At 36.5% G+C, this 17,498-nt stretch overlaps 1 protein-coding gene across 1 annotated transcript in view; it reads left to right on the top strand.

Moving 5' to 3' along the window:
• Nucleotides 1-357: 357 nt before the first annotated feature.
• Nucleotides 358-17,498, top strand: part of LOC128553418 (fibropellin-3-like) — a 32,003-nt gene continuing 14,862 nt past the window's right edge. The window contains exons 1-2 of the mRNA XM_053534561.1: nt 358-441; nt 4,076-4,189. Of these exons, the coding sequence (XP_053390536.1) occupies nt 378-441; nt 4,076-4,189 (178 nt within the window). The 5' untranslated portion in view covers nt 358-377. The remainder of the gene's footprint in view (nt 442-4,075; nt 4,190-17,498) is intronic.

The raw sequence follows: 17,498 nt of genomic DNA, 5'->3' as shown, positions 1-17,498 counted from the left end.
ATGAAGCAAACACAATGTATTTTTTCACCATCTGTAGTCTGTAATATCCTTACATTACCTTCGAAAGTTAATCAAGATGGTTCATCACATCAATACCCTATGCTCGCCTTAGTTTGATATGGAAAACCCATAATATTTAAGATTTTGCAAACATCTTTCCCGCACAGATTTCATCCAGTGTTTAGTGGTAGCCAGCCTTTCTGTACTTTCAGTACTTTGATTCTTCTTGTTTCGTTTCCGTATACATTGTCATTGCGATCACCGCCATTTATATAGTAGTCTGTTTAAAGAAATAGTAGAGCGACGGAATATAATAGAGGAAGTAACTGTTGATTTTATTATATTACACAGGAATGGTCATTGTACGACAACTGAATATGATGCTGAAGAAAATTGTCCGAATTCTACTCATCTTTTCATTGTGTTCTTCCGCAAAAGAGGGTATAGTATGTTTCTTCATACTGAGTCATTGCTTTATCTTTTGTTATCTTATATATTTACTCATCGTGTAACTACACATATTACTTTTTAAATATTTATGTTCGAGAATTACTTAAATTTTCTCTTGTATCAGAAAACAAAGTGCTAAATAATTTAATAAGCTTAGCATTAATGTTTCAGTAAACTTAGCATTAATAGAGGTTACTGGTTTGGATGGCATCCCTGCTCGATTTATTGTAGACATTTTTTCTTTAATTGCTGATCCATTGATGCAAGGTTTTGTTCCCAATGATTTGAAGTCAGCACTTGCTGTTCCACTGTATAAGAAAATGATAAAACAGAACTTAGAAACTAAGTAACCGACTAGTATCTATTCTAAGAGTTCTCTCTAAAGTATTTGAAAGAGTAGTTTATGGTCAAGTTGAATCTTAACTTAGAAATAATGTTTTACTGAATAATTTTCAGAAAAAGTTTTTCAACTGATAAATGTCTTATATCAGATTACATACGATTTCAAACAGTTGGCATGGTGTTACTTGACCTAAAGAATTCGATACTGTGGATCGTTCCATACTTGCATTACATCTTGAAGCTATTGGTCTTAGAAAATACATCACTTGAAGCTATTGGTCTTAGAAAAGACATCATTTGCCTCGGTAGCCTAGTGGTAGAGCGTCCGCTTCGAGTGCGGGAGGTCGTGGGTTCGATCCCTGTCCGCGTCATACCAAAGACCTAACAAGAGCTGTCGGATGACAGCGCGCTCGACTATTCGAAGAACAGATTGAAGAATGGGGTCAAAATATTACCACAGATATTCAGACAAAAGAAAAAAAAAGATTAGACAAACAATGTTCCTGTATTTGTGGATTTCGATAAGTCTTGCACTTAATGGCAATGTGTGAACCAATTTCAAAGTCCAAAAAGGGCTATAAATCAGCCAAAATAGTTGTCAGAGTTATGTACTCTTGCCTACAGATTGAAATCATGATGATAAACAAGTGTTCAAAGTTTAAAAGCAATATGTCTAATAGTTTTGACAAAACGTGGACTTGTATGAAAACAGAACAAATTTCCAAGTCCAAAAAGGGCCATAATTCAGCCAAAATAGATGACAGAGTTATGTACTCTTTCCTACAGATAGAGACTATTATACTTAACAAGTGATAAAAGTTTCAAAGCCATACGTCAAACACTTTACACAAAATATTAACTGGTATTAAAAACTTAACCCAGATTTCCAAGTTAAAAGGGGCCATAATTCAGCCAAAATCCTTGATGGAGTTGTGTACTCTTGCCTATAACTGGACATGGTGATGGTAAACAGGTGCTGACAATTTCAAAGCTTTATCTCAAAAGACTTTGTCAAAATATGAACTGGTACGAAAAACTTAACCAAGATTTCTAAGTCAAAAAGGGCCATAATTCAGCCAAAATCCTTGATGGAGTTATGTTCTCTTGCCTATAACTGGGCATGGTGATGGTAAACAAGTGTTGAAAGTTCCAAAGCTTTATCTAAAAAGACTTTATCAAAATATGAACTGGTACGAAAAACTTAACCGAGATTTTTAAGTCGAAAGGGGGCATAACTCAGCCAAAATCCTTGATGGAGTTATGTACTCTTGCCTATAACTCGACATGGTGATGGTTAACAAGTGTTGAAAGTTTCAAAGCTTTATCTCGAAAGACTTTGTCAAAATATGAACTGGTACGAAAAACTTAACCATGATTTCTAAGTAAAAAGGGGCCATAATTCAGCCAAAATCCTTGTTGGAGTTATGTGCTCTTGCCTTTAAATGGGCATGGTGATGGTAAACAAGTGTTGAAAGTTTCAAAGCTTTATCTCAAAAGACTTTGTCAAAATGTGGACTGGTACGAAAAACTTAACCAAGGTGTGACGCCGACGCCGACTGGGTGGGGTATCATGTCACGTGTCTATGGCGTATTATTCCGGCAAGGCAGCACTATAAAGTTGAGCATTGTGCTCACTGCTACAAGTAGACACCGTCGTTTATATGACTAAAAATTGTTGAAAGAAGACGTTAAACCCGAACACACACACACACACGCACGCACGCGCGCGCACGCACGCACGCACGCACGCACACACACACACACGGACGGACGCACGGACGCACGCACGCACGCACGCATACAGACACACACTCATTCATTGCTTAATTCATATTAATCTAATATGTAACAACTGGTTTAATGGATATCTGTGGCGTGCCACAAGGATTTATATTGGGTCCCCTAGTATTTTATCTACATTGATCATATGGCGGATGTTGTAAAGAACAAAGTTTCTTTTATATGCTTACGATTCAGCAATTCTAGTGGCACACAACTGTTGAAAAGGAATTAAGTGAAAATATTCAGTTAGTAAATTCGTGGCTTGCAGAATCTGTAATATCTATAATAATCTGTTGCTCCAAATTTAAGTTGAAATAATACCGCCCCCCCCCCCCCCCCCCCATCCCCATCTCTAAAGGTATCCTGTAATGGAACAACTATTCAGTCAACAACTTCAGTGAAGTACCTCTTGACCAAACCTTGTCTTGTGACAATATGACAAGCAATGCTATCAAAAATCCAATGCCCGACTAAAATTTCTTCATAAAAAAACGCAACTTTCTTACAGAACAAACTAAAAAACTAATAATAACATCTCTTATTCAGTGTGACTTTAACTACGCTTGTTCTTTCTAGTACCATCTAGGTAAACAAAACAACTGAAAAGTAACTTTCAGGTTACCCAAAATAAAATCATAAGTTTTCTTTTTAATCTTGATCACAGAAGACATATTGATATTGAACACTTTAAGTCACTAAACTGGTTACCAGTTGATAAAAGAGTAGAGCATATATCCCTTTGTCATGTTTTTAAATCTAAGAATGGTCTAGCACCTGATAAGTAACACTTTGTTACTCAAGTAATCTCTGTACATTCATACAACACAAGATTTAGTAATGATGAATGTTTGCTGTAACTTAGGTTGGATCCTTTGGCAAGAAGTCCTTTTCTGTTTATGTAGGATGCAGTCTATGGAAGTCTTCCTTCCAAGCCGTCTAAATAAATTCAAAACTCAGTTGAAAATCTACTTGTTTTGGTGTCATGTAGACCTTCTACTATTTTACCTCATCAAGAAACAAACTTTCAGCTTTTTAGTTGAGGGTTTCTCTTTTTTGTTTTATCCTGGGTATGAGTGCGATTGGTATGCTTCTTCTTTATCTAAATCTATTTATTTGACCTATTATTATTTGTGTGTTTTTTGTTAAAAAAAACAACATCGTGCTTTATAATAAAACTGAATTTTATCGCTTTTACTGGTTTTACTTAATGTCTGTAATATACCATGTAAACTGCATATATATCGAAATAAATTATAATAATAATACTTATTGTTATTATTGTTATTATTAAAATTTATTTTATGCTAACTGGTGAAATACTGAAAAATATCAGTGAGATATCTCTCTATATCACTCACAGTGCCAAACTTCTTTTTTTTCAGATAAAATTATCTCCCTTGAAATATATTCTATAATTAACTCCCTTTGTTGCCTTTATAATTGCTGGTATCCGATTATTATCATAACATTCAACGTTCTTTTTTATCATTTTGTGTACCAGGTGTTGACCACTGTGCCTCAAACCCGTGCAGGAAACAATCGACATGTATAAATGATAGCAATACTTATAAATGTATATGCAATAATGGTTATACCGGGAGGACATGCAAAACAGGTGATTTTATATACAGCTAAGTAACGCATTGAATATACTAGTAGCAAGAATACTATTATCGTCATGATAGTGTTGATAAAAATAAAACTAATAACTTTTCCTGACAAACCTTCACTAATTAAAAGTGCTTTTGTAGTGTTCACATTAGAATGAATTCGCAACAGTTTTACCAAATGCATCTTTGTGTCGTCAAGGCTTTATAATAGTGACTGCAGACAAACAAAATAATGATTTTAACAGGCTGGACACGTTTTGGTAAAAAAGTATTATGACAAACAATTCTTTACACTGCACAAATTGTACATGACCTGTGATTCGTCTCTGCTTTCCACGAAACATAATATTATATGTACGTTTTACGTTGACCGGTGTATTCCACACAAATCTGGACCAAACAATTGTTAATTAATCATTTCTCGCCAAACAAAATTTCTTTTAGGCCTTGAATTAGAATGTTTTCCCTAGAACTTAATGAATGTACCTCGAATCTCTGTGTGTACCTCCCTTGTAAAAGGGTACTCCAGAATCATTTGTGTACATCTTCTTCTTCTTGTCGTTCGCGACTACACTGTCAGACCAGTAGCCGCGATCAAAGAGCTATAAAAATAAATAGATCGGCAACTTGAAAGGCATATAGAGCAAATCTCGCCAAAAAAACGTGACTACTGAATGAGATCTCGTTTACCGGAAGTGACGCGTTCTCCACGCGCCATTTTGTATGCGAAAGCAATTATTCATCGATAAATTAATTATCACCGTTTGACCACGTTTCTTTTGATGGTAAGAAACGTGTACTTTGTGTCTTAAGATTATTTTACATTAAACTAATACTGTTTTAGAAGGTAACATGTATTTTAAATGTAGTTTTAAAGGTACAAATTGTAACTCCATGCTCGCCGATGTTTGTTTTTACTAAGATAACGCCGATTCACGCTCTGACACAAGATCACGCGAGATTACAGTCAGTTGCCATTCTGTGTATTTATATTTCTTTGCCTCGATGAACCTTGTGGTTTGCCGCAGATCCTCAATGTCTCCATACAGTTTCTGGTGGATTGAGGTATCTATCGGTCAAGTCGCAGCTCGCTCCTGGTCATGCCTTTTACATCTCTGAAGTATATGCTCCGCAGTCTGATCTTCTTCACCACATGGACAAGTTGGCGATGATGCCAGTCTGTATTTCTTGTACATGCGAGCATTGAGCTTGTTGTGCCCTGAGCGGAGCCTGGCCATCATCACTTGTTCAGACCGATCAAGGAGATGAAAAGCATCTTCCTCCATCCTTGGTCTCGTTAGTACATTGATGATGGTGACTTTCTCCTTGTGACTCATAGGTTCTGTTGGTTGTTCTGACTGAGCTCCGAGCTTAGCCAGTTTGTCTGCCTCTTCATTGCCTGCAAAACCACAATGGGATGGAATCCACTGAAATGCTACTTTGCAGGTTATACTCAGGCTCTGCATTCTCCTGAGTAGCTGTGGAGCTTTATTGTTGATCAGAGCTTCCATGACAGACAGTGCATCTGTGAGAAAGACGACTGAGGAGCTTTCTTCTGCCGAGTCTTCAGCCATTGAGACGGCCTTCATGACTGTTTCAGTCTCTGCCTTTTAATTGCTGCAGTGCTTTCCTGTGGCTACATGTAGTGTTTCTCTCTTGCCAGATGGGTATTGAATGAAAACTCCTGCTCCTCCATCTTTGACGGCGCATGTGGCTGATCCGTCTGTATAGACATGTGTCCATGATTTCGGAGGATAGTCTACATTGATCATAGGAAATGTGAGGCTCTTCATCCTCTTGCTTCCCGCGGTCAAGACGAGGAACAGCAAGTCTCACCGTCACTGAGGACAGATCATTCGCTAGTGGGTTTATAATGTCTTCACTACCTAGGTTGGTATGCTCAGCTCAGTCTTGAACTCGCGGTTGAATTTCTTTGACCCATGTACGAAGCTGCTACGTTTGAGCCGATTCTTTGTGTAGCCATCTAGCTTGGCTTTCATGGGATGGTCTTGAAAAGACCTGAACTTTTCTGCTTGAAGCAGAACCTTTGCAAGTCTTCTGTCTTGTAACGGCTGTGTGCCTGTTAGCTTCTCCATGAAGGAGATTGGAGTGGACTTTGTGGAGACTGTCATGATCCGCAATGCTTGGTTCTGAACATTGTCTAAAGCCTGTTGGTTAGTTTTGGCAGTAGTGGACCAGACAGTTGAGCTATACTCTAAATGGCGTCTCACTGTTCCCTGATATACTGTCTTGAGTATTTGCTCGTTTGCTTCCCACGTTGTTCAAGCAAGTTTGCGCATCATGGCAAGCTTCCTACGGGCCTTCCCTTCTGCTTGACTAATGTGGGGCTTTCAGGTTCGCCGTTTGTCAAAGGTCACTCCAAGGTATTTTGCCTCGTCTGCTTCAATCAGCGAAGTATTTCCCATCTTGATTTTACCCGCCCTCTGCTTTGACGACAGGGAGAATAGTGTGGTGGACGATTTCTCTGTATTGATCGATACACACCAATCTTCAGCCCAAGCTGAAAACTTGTTGATGGCTTCTTGCATCCTGTATGTGGCTGTAGTGGTATGTTCTTCCTTACACCATAACACCAGATCGTCAGCGTAGAGAGCAGCCTTAACTCCTTTCGGTAGTTCAGACACCAGATCATTGATGAAAAGCAAGAAGAGTGTAGGGGATAAGACTCCGCCTTGTGGGACACCATGACGCAACAGGAACTTCCTACTGCTGGCATGTCCTAAACTGACTCTTGCTCTCCTGTTGTGGAGGTATGACTTAATCCACCACAGCATGTGACCTCCTACTCCAGTCCTCATCAGCTTGACGAGGAGTCCATCAGTCCAGACTTTGTCAAACGCCCTCTGCAGATCAATACATGCTGTAAGCACGACTTTCTGCTCTTGAAAGGCGTCCTCTGTCTCTTGCGATAGATAAGTGGTCTGGTCTACAGTGGAGCGGAATTGTCTGGAGCCAGCTTGTTGCGATGCAAATAGGTTGTTAGTCTCCATGTACCACTTCAGGCGTGCATTCACAATCCTCTCCATAGTCTTTCCAACACAGCTGGTTAGACTGATTGGGCGATATCTTGCAGCCTTCTTTGGATCCTTCCCTTTCTGGATGGGGATCATGACTGCCTCTTTCCATATCTGTGGAAGCAGTCCTTGTGTCCAGCTGTAGTTGTAAATTTCCAGGAGTTTGCAAATTGCTGCAGTGCCTAGATGGATCAGCATTTCATTTGTGACTCCATCTGGTCCAGGAGACTTCTTTGTCTTCAACTGCCTAAGAGCTGTCTCACACGGGTAATAAACAGTGCCTGCGGCACCGCCTGTGCCGATGAGGAATGAAGGCACTTTGCTTCCGGTACCGCAGGCAATTCGACAATGTTGACAAATCAAGCGAGATCGGTGAGTGATGTTTTACGTTTTTGTCATTTTGTTAATGCATGTAGCATTTTTTCAAAAATCGGGGAATGTAGCGGGGTGTAGAAGTACCTCATGAACATATCCATGCTAAAGTTTGTGGCAAACAATCAATTTCCTAGAAATGTAAGGACAAATAAGTTGGGAATGAAACGTGATTTTTTCACATCAGTGACTGTTTAGACTAATTTCTTTTCGCTGACCCGAACCATATCGTCTCTGCCGTCGTAAAACATATTTATAAATGATATGTGATCTGCAAAAACATAAAATGTGTCTAGAAAATTCCGAATTTGAACGTTATGCCTATTTTGAAAAAGTGCCGCAGGCATTTCGGCGGTGCCGCAGCCCCTTCGAGGTGTCGCAGCCCCTTCGAGGTGTCGCAAGCACTTCTAAAAGTATCGGGACATAAATTTGGCCCAAAACTATCCAATCTCGAATAACTCGCATTCGTGCGATTATATATCATATTCACAAACATTTTCAATACATGTGATGAGTTATCAGATCAAATAGTTTAGCAATCGGTTTATATTCGCAAGTAATCTTAAACTCTACACGATTGCTTTAGTCAGTTGAAGCAAACTGTATTTCCCAAACATTATGCTTTTTGAAAATTGCCTTCTCTGTACGTTCTTAGCCGCTCGATATGATTTTCAAAGTTTCGTTTGCAGGAAAAAAGGTAGTTTTACATACATATAAGAAACTATTAAAACGTTTATGAGTTGTACTTTCTCTGTCACAAAACTTCACGATTGTTAAATTGTTATACTAGTATATTTACCTTTTTCATTTCCGAACAATTTTGTATGCTGATCTTTGTGTCGCATCTGGTGCTGTGGTCACTAGGTCCCTTTTACGCAATGTATAATGTATAAATTTAGTGATGTTCAATCTCCTGCTCCGCGGCTTTTCAAATTCTATTGTGTGTATGCAACCCATGATTACAGTAACAGTAAATGGCCATACGCCACACTTAAACACGCTAAACCACATGTATTTAACATAAAATTTTATATAGAATAGACTCTTTTTTGACAGGCGTCACTGCTCATAGTCAGTATTTTCATGCTTTTTCAGTGACAATTTAAGGTTAAAAGGTAGGACTGGAGCAGGTCTTTAATGAATTATGGTGGCATACTTCTGCCACGAGATAGCAAGATAGGATGGAACGCGAAAATTAGGTAGCTATCTTCATAATCTATAGCTATAACTTTCCAGGAAAATTGCGCATTTTTTCAGAAAGCAGTTTTGAAATAGAAGATGATTGTTTTAGCGCACAATATTGTGTTAATGCCTGTTACTGCCATGAGATATTTGGTAGATATTACACTAACTTAAAATTTCTAGCAAAGTTCCCAATTTTTCTGAAAAAATTTTTCACAGTAAATTATTTTTGGAGATATGCTTTATATTTCCAAGAAACGTTAGGCTATTAAAATAACTACGGAAAAAAATCGCTATATTAAGATAGTTTCGGACATATCGAAATAACTATCTAGCTAGTAAATGGCAGCTGTCCACAATGGGCACCTACACAATTGATATCGAGATTATAATGCAAATTATCGCAATAATATTTACAGGACACTGATGAAACTCGTTTTAGAAAACTTCGCTTTATCGAGATAAATTCTTGAAGTATCGCGGCAGCTATCTACCTATCTCGCGGCAGAAATATGCCACCATAATTGATGCATATTTAAAGCCTAAGAAAGGTTTGGTCCCTTTTATTTTACAGTACTATAAAGTCAAATTTTTACAGTATCATGGGGGCATTTAGTTTTTGCCCTTCTGTTTCTCTGTTCTTCCATTTGTCTGTTTGTCACAAAACTTTAACATGGTTATAAATGTGAAATGACTTCGACCTTGACACATAAAACATGAAAATTCAGTGTTTATTGTGACTAATATTTTTTTTGTAAATATAATTCCTGTTTCCTGTTTACAAAAATACTACCCTACAAAGACTGTCCACGTCGGCCATAACTACTAAATATCTATGTTCGTCACTTTGGTTATCATTTATTTTTTTATTTTTTTGCAGCCAACAATGGATAAAGAACAACGGAAGAAATTCTGCTGCAGATTCTGTCAGAAAAAATTTAGTTCAAAGTATATACATGAGAAAACAATTACAGGGACAACCTGTGTGATTTGCCATAAGAGGTTTTCAAGCAAGCGGGCCCTTCGAATTCACAATCTTTGCAAACATGTAAATACATGGGAAAGGCCATGCTGCGAAATTTGTAAAAAACGTTTTTACAACAAAAGAAACTTTCGGGAACTATGGTGGCATATTTCTGCCACGAGATAGTTAGGTAGCTATCATGATAATTTGTAAACTTTCCAGGAAATGTGTGCATTTTTTTCTGAAAACCTTTCAGCAATAAATAATATTTTCTTCGCGTTAATGCTTAGAACTGCCACGAGATGCTCGGTAACTATCACGATAATATTTTAAACTTTCCAGCAAAATTGTGCATTTTTCTGAAAACATTATCGCAGTAAATTATTTTTTCTCGATATGCTTTTTATTTCCAGGAAACTTTAGGCTATTGCGATAAACTTGTCAGAAAAGTTCGGAATATCGAGATAATTTCTGTGGGCATTTACACAAAAAGTATCGGGAAAATAATGTAAAATATCGCAATAATATTTCTTCGAAACCTTCCACTATTGAGATGTTTTTTCCAGAAAACTTTGCTTTATCAAGATTTTTTTTTAAGGATCGCGATAGCTACCTAGCTATCTCGTGGCAGAAATATGCCACCATACAGGAACACATGAAAATTCATTCAAATCTTCAGTGGAAATGTTCAGATTGCGATAGAAAATTTACATATAGAAGAAATCTGAAAGCGCATATCAGGAAGTGTCGTAGCCAACGCAATTTAAGATTCAACTGTGACTTGTGCAAAATGTTTAAGCGTGACTTGGCGAAACATGTCAAAGAATGCCACGGGGATCTAAGGCCATTGGCAGTATGCTACGTTTGTGGAAGAGCATTCACTAGGCAATCAATCATCCTGCAATAGACATGTTAGAAATGTCCACCAATCGTCTTCATGAAATAATCTTCAAAACATATACCAAAATATGAGACGTTTAAAGACGCTGTATGGTACATAATCATGTAAAAGCATTCTGTTAAATAATTTTTTGCAACGAACATGTACATGTTCACGCCTACTTTGTGAAAGTACTCTTGAATGCTGTAATGGTATACTCATAACAGAGCACACTAGTCGGAAAAAATGTGCAAGCTTTTGTATTAACCCTGACATCGGCACACTGGTTTAGTTTTTATCTGCAAGTTGTTATCTGCATATGCATCAAAGTTTTCGCTTTGGAACTTCATACGTGTCTTTTGAATGTTTAATATAGGTCAAATCATAACGTAACATCACTCCGACTTGCATTTATAATGAATTATGTGCTTATTGTACTTAGAAATGATTGTTTACACTTTAGTTCTCCTATCTCCATTCATTAAGAGGTTTTTATCTTAGTTATTCCCAAAGTCATAGGAGTCATTAATCTAGGTCATATCATGCAGGCCCATAACTATTTCCAGTATATAGAATGAATTGTCATACCTTTCTATACTTTGATGTTTACTTGTATGTTCTTATCTCAATTTTGCTTTGAAACTTTACACAAGTCTTTGAGATTATAAATCTAGGTCAAACCAGGTCCTACAAGTTGAGAGAATTTTGAGAGAATTATTCTCATACATTCTTATCTACATATCTATAAGTGTGTTATTGCTTTGAAACTTCATACAAGCATTTAGGTTCATACATCTTGTTTATGCCATCAGCTTCTATGCCACTGACATGCATTCTGAGTAAAGTATGTTTTTTTTTGGACTTAGAAAATGTTGGCCAGGTTTTTGCCTGTTTTTTTTTTTTGGTATCTCCATGACTATTAAAGATAATGCCTGGAATATAATAAAAAAAATGTGCTGTTGCCCGACACAGTGTATAACAAGTCAAGTATTAAGAAAAAATGAGCGCGTTGTTTGTGGATAGCTCTTGGTCAAAGAAATGCGTCATCAAATGTAACTGATTGTTTGGATAACCCCTTTAAAGAGAGTTGTAATGAATATACTGGATTGAATATTTACTGCGTCTGTCCAGCAGCTGCGCTAAGCCTATGGTTATTTTCAAGTTATTTTTATGTAGTTTAATAGTGCTATATCTGCCATTCCCTTTACATTATATTCTATTTTTATAGAAAACCATTGAATCTCATACCTCACAAAAATGGATTTTCTTTAAATAATGTATTAGAGCTCAATATTTTCCTCTGTGTTAACAATGCACTTATCTTGACATGCAAATTACAGTAAACCTCGCTTATAAGGAACAGCTTGGGACCTCTAAAAATTGTTCCCTATAACCGAGGTTCCTTATATCTGTATAGCGAACTAGTTCCTTGTAACCGAGGTTTGTATAACGAACATTATTTGTATAGCGTACACTATTTGACTGACGTTTGAAGAGGGCTATGTGTTCACACTTCAGGACGACCAAGAATCTCTGTCCATTTTTCATATTTATCTTGCACAAGGAAATTCTACTAAGTATACTTAAAATGACCAAACGATACCAGCCAATGGAATATGTTTCGTATAGCATCCATTTGAAAACAATGTGAACCAGTTATTGTTTAATTAATTCGAGAACGGCTATGAAAAACAACACAATTAAGTCCTGTGACTGTCCAGCAACATTCTAATTTCAATCATCATTTAATCCAATTATCGCGATTGGCGGTGAATTCAAAACTCCTAATTACGCCGCGTGTTGAAAACCAAATTATTTGTGGTTTGTCTCGTGTTGATTAGATTACATAAACACACAATACTACCTTAATCGGCCATGCATCTATTGGAAAACGTGCATCTCTGATGGGCCAGGAGCACAAAGAGTCATCGTAAATATAATAATAATTAATCGTGTTGTATTATTTGGTTACGGTGGTTATAATACTTTTTGTGAGTCTCTACAAATGTAGGAATATAAACTAAATAACACAAGTGTGCTATCTACGAGTACATTTTAAAGACTGAAGCATAATACACAATCATCTAGTATATGGTAAATGTTAATGATGACATTATATACATGTATTTTCTTTTTATCGTATCCTTGAATTAACAAACTAAAGATCATAGAAATGAAATAATTTTTGTTTATGCGCATCCGACATTACTCTGACGTCATCAGCGATTCTCCTGTTTATTTATTTCCGGTTTTTAATAATTTTTATTCTTCATGTCTGTTCGCTATAACCGAGGGGTTTTCCATTGAGTTTCGTTCCTTGGGACTGGAAAAAAGTGTTTCTTATAACCGAGTGTTCCTTATAACCGAGTTCCCTATAACCGATGATTTTTACATTGAATAAAGAAGGAATCAGATCGGGGAATTGAAAACTGTTCCTTATAACCGAGTGTTCCTTATATCCGAGTTCCTTTTAAGTGAGGTTTACTGTACTTAGCATATCCTACCTTAGAAGATTTAAAAATCAGATTAAATATAGTTAACATTAATAAATTTACCCATTTATTCAAAATGCGCAAGTTTAAAACAGCAATTGTTTTCAAAATTTTAATTTTTCATACATATGTGAGGTTGGTTATACATTTAAAAGATTATCGCAGAAATATAAGGTATTTTACTTAAAGCATACTATAATTGTTCAACTACAAATAACCTTATGGATAACGTACTTTTCACTGCCCTCATACCAGCTACCATAAGCGTAATATGTTTAAAAACGCATTCAAAATTCACCCAGCTCTTCCCTTTGTTTACAAAACTATTGCATTTTTGTGTGGTGTGGTATGCAATACTTCCCTGTCAAGATAAGTTACAGGGTAAAGGTTCTTCCTTGTGACACTGTATTTTCACATTTTCTGTTCTGATAAAAATTATTTTGTGATTTGTGATAATTTGATTGAAATAAGCATCATTGTAACTGTTAATAGTTTTAAATTCTGTTTGCCATTTTTATGCAAGGAATGCATTGTTTTATGTTTTTACACTTTATCTGAGAAAACATTCAGATCCTTGAAATTGTCGTTCCATATTTATTTGCATTTGTAGCTCACCTGAGCAATGCTCATGGTGAGCTATTGTGATCTCGCTGTGTCCGTCGTGCGTCCGTCTTCCACAATTAGGTTTGAAAAAACATCCTCCTCAAAACCACTGATTTTGATGAAGTTTTGCACAAACGATCTCTTGGTAGCCATCTTTCAAAGTTGTTCATGGTTTCGCTTAATTGCACATACGGGTCATTTTAGTAAAAAGCAGGTTTTTAGCTATCAAACTTTAAAAATCATTGTCTGTAGAGCTTTGATATTTAGCATGTGTTGTAATGGTTTGACTCTCTACAATAAATTCATGGCAAGCTCTGCCATTAGCCATTGTAACCAACGAATTACTTTTATATCATTTAATCTTCGCTTATATATTATGGATTTAGTTTAAAGGTCCAATACTAAGGAAAGTGAACATTTTAATTTCTTTTAAAAAGCACAGAAACTATTTCATTTTATTGGAAAATGAAAGTTGGTATGTAGAAATTCGAAGAAAAACGCAGTATATGTACAATTATTTTTCTATGAAGTATGAAGAAAGTTAAAAAGACCTGGGGGGTCATTCTGTCGATTCATTGAAATTTCAACATAATACACATACATTTCTTCGAGTTCCAAAGACCTTCTGTAAATTTTGACCTGCAAATCTTCATTATTTAGTGTCTTGCAGAAGTCTATGCACTGGCTATGAAAACAATTGCCAACTCACTTTCCCTTAGTAATGGACCTTTAAGTGCCTCTTGATTTCACAAAGACCCGAAGAGAATTTATTTTTGATGACAAGTACAACCATATTCTCGAACGCTCCGGGGCAAAGGTGATTTTTGCCGAGCCTGCTTGCGGAAGCGAAAATATAGTTGTCCAAATGGCTGTTCGGTGTATGTGCGTGCGTGCGTGCGTGCGTGCGTGCGTGCGTCCATCCGCATTTGTTTGTCCGGATCATAACTTTGACATGCATGGAGCAATCTCGTTTATATTTGGCAGGAATGTTAACCTCAGTGAGACGAAGTGTCGTGCGCAAACCTATCGCAAAGGTCAAGGTCACACTTAGAGGTCAAAGGTTAAATTCAATAACTTTGTTCGGAGCATTTCTTTTTCATGCATTAAGGGATTTTGATGTAACTTAGACCAAATGTTCACAACCATGTGACGGAGTGCTGTGCGCATGAACCAGGACCCTAGGTCTAAGGTCAAGGTCACACTTAGAGGTCAAAGGTCAGATACAAGAATGACTTTGTCCGGAGCATTTCTTTTTCATGCATGGACGGATTTTGATGTAACTTGGCACAATTGTTCACCATCATGAGACTGAGTGTCATGTGCAAGAACCTAGAGAATTACTTCCCTTTGTTGTTACTTTAAATAGCTTATATTTTAACTTTTTTATTACTGGTCGTAGGGAAAAATGAAGACCACTTTTCTTAGTACAATATGCATGTTACATCCAATTTTGAGGTGTATTTTGACCTTTCTCTATTGGTAAGGATTTTTGTGTGGACTTAGATTTTTTAAAGATTTACTTCCCTTTGTTGTTACTATAAATAACTTATATTGTAACTTTTTGCAATCATTTTTTTGTTTGGCATAAATGTTTGCCTCAATGAGACAGGGTGTGCAACTCCTAGTCCTTTTGACAGCTGGCGGGCTCGACATGTTGCCCGTGGGCATCTAGTTTGTTTTTCATTCTGTTAGCGTGAGGAACATGCTGTTTTACTTTGTGATTTAGTTAAACCAGAATATTTATTAGCTTCACTTTTTCGCCTGTTCGGATTTACCAAACATATTGTTTTACAGACATAATTATGAAGAAGTCCGATAAAGTTGTAATTTGAATACGTTAATCAGTTTCCTATATGTATATACGGGCACTTTTTTCTTTGTGACAGAATTTCTTGATTTTTAATTCATTTAGACTATGTCTGAAGAAGAAAATCTGACATAAAAATAAAATTGTCGTGCTTGATTTTAGATTATTTGCCTTAGAACAAAGTAGAAATGGTATGTTTGTTTGTTTTGGGTTAAACGCCATTTTTCAACAGTATTTTAGTCATGTAACGGCGGGCAGTTAACCTAACCAGTGTTCCTGGATTCTGTACCAGTACAAACCTGTTCTCCGCAAGTAACTACCAACTTCCCCACATGAATTATCAGAGGTGGAGGACGAATGATGTCAGACACAATACTTTTTATCGAACTCGCGACCCCGCGATCCGTAGACCAACGCTCTCCCTACTGAGCTAAATGGTATGTTACAGGGCAGATAATTCAAATTAAGCATGATGACATAACTTTTTTATTTCATATATTGTAGTCAACTTGCATTCTTAAGTATTATTTATATAAATTTGAAGATATTTTATGTCTTTGTAAACAATTAATCGTGTATACTAGTATAGGAAATTGTGAAGGCTTTAAAGCTGATTCATTTTCTAGTCAAATATTATGAACATAACATCCGATTCCTTGAAATTGCATGGCGTGGAAATGCACTCGTGTTTCTTTATGCACAGGGTAAATATTGTATCGCATATTGTTGAACAGCTGAAAAATACTCCAGTACTTTTCGAGATTTAGATTTTTTAATAAAATTCTTGAGTAAAAATCAACATACAATTTAAGTAAAGCGGCAAAGGACGTCATCTTTTCAGCATGTTTTTTTTTTTTTTTCAGTTTCGTTAACTATATGAGGGTGTACCAATAGAAAACTATTAAAGAAGTAATAAAATGGGAATTAAAATAAATACCAGAAACAGACTTAAATTACCACTGTAAGTTTACTGCTCGACTTTTACAAATCTAAGAATTTTCTTTTGACTCTCGAAACACGTATAGGGGCATTCTTTGCCTCTACGTTTTTCAGACCATACTACCGTGAAAGACTGTTAAATTACATTATGTCAAGAGCATGTAAAGAATATAAAATAAACATGTCGAGCTTAATATCTTAATGACGTTAAAACGTATATATAACATATCATTCCAATACAAAATATCATTCATTCATTTATTTGATTTATTTACTTCTGTTTTATAAAGACCAATGTTGATGATTGTTTGCAAATAAATCAAAGGAAATACTGAATCACTTGCTTGTTACTTGATGTCCAGTTATAGTAGTGTCTAGTCATACGGCCAATCAAAAATAATGTAGAACAGGAGTTTCTTTTTTCCAGTTCCAAAGAAGAAAGGTCAAACCTCAGTGGCTGAGACAATAACTCACGTGATCTAAAGTATCATGAACATCATAACTGAGGTTTTTGACACATAAACTTAATTCACAATTGCAAAGTTCAGTTACGTTTCAGTCTACAACATCATCATTATCACTAGGAAGATGTACCGCCAAGCGTTTTGACGGTAATAATTTTGCCTCGTTAATCTTGTATCCATATCTTGTCCATACTGGTTGTTCGCCGCGGAGTTTATCGGTTTTGCCAGGTTGATATGGTTTCTCTCGTTTCTGTAAGCGTGCACGAGCTGGGGTATCGAAGAAGTAACACTGGGGAAATAAATCTGGCTCGATTGGTGAATGGAGAGTGCGGCTTTGATTTCTTTCTACTGCTTGTAGAGATAGCATGAAGGCGTTTAAACTTCAGTGGGGTACTTGTTTGCACAGGTCTCTCTAGACTCTCTACATTATCTTTAAGTTGACCTACATAATATTCACTTCTTCAAATCCGACTAAATGTTTTAGATCGTCGTTTAGTGAATTTTTTCTGTCTTCAGAAAATATCATCTACGACGTTTGCATTTAAAAGCACCCACCTGAAAATAGAATAGTCTCTT

This window comes from Mercenaria mercenaria, unplaced genomic scaffold, assembly GCF_021730395.1.
Source record: "Mercenaria mercenaria strain notata unplaced genomic scaffold, MADL_Memer_1 contig_3807, whole genome shotgun sequence".
Lineage (NCBI taxonomy): Eukaryota > Metazoa > Mollusca > Bivalvia > Venerida > Veneridae > Mercenaria > Mercenaria mercenaria.
Note: the sequence above shows the minus strand (reverse complement) of the source record. Positions and strands in the feature narration are given on the sequence as shown.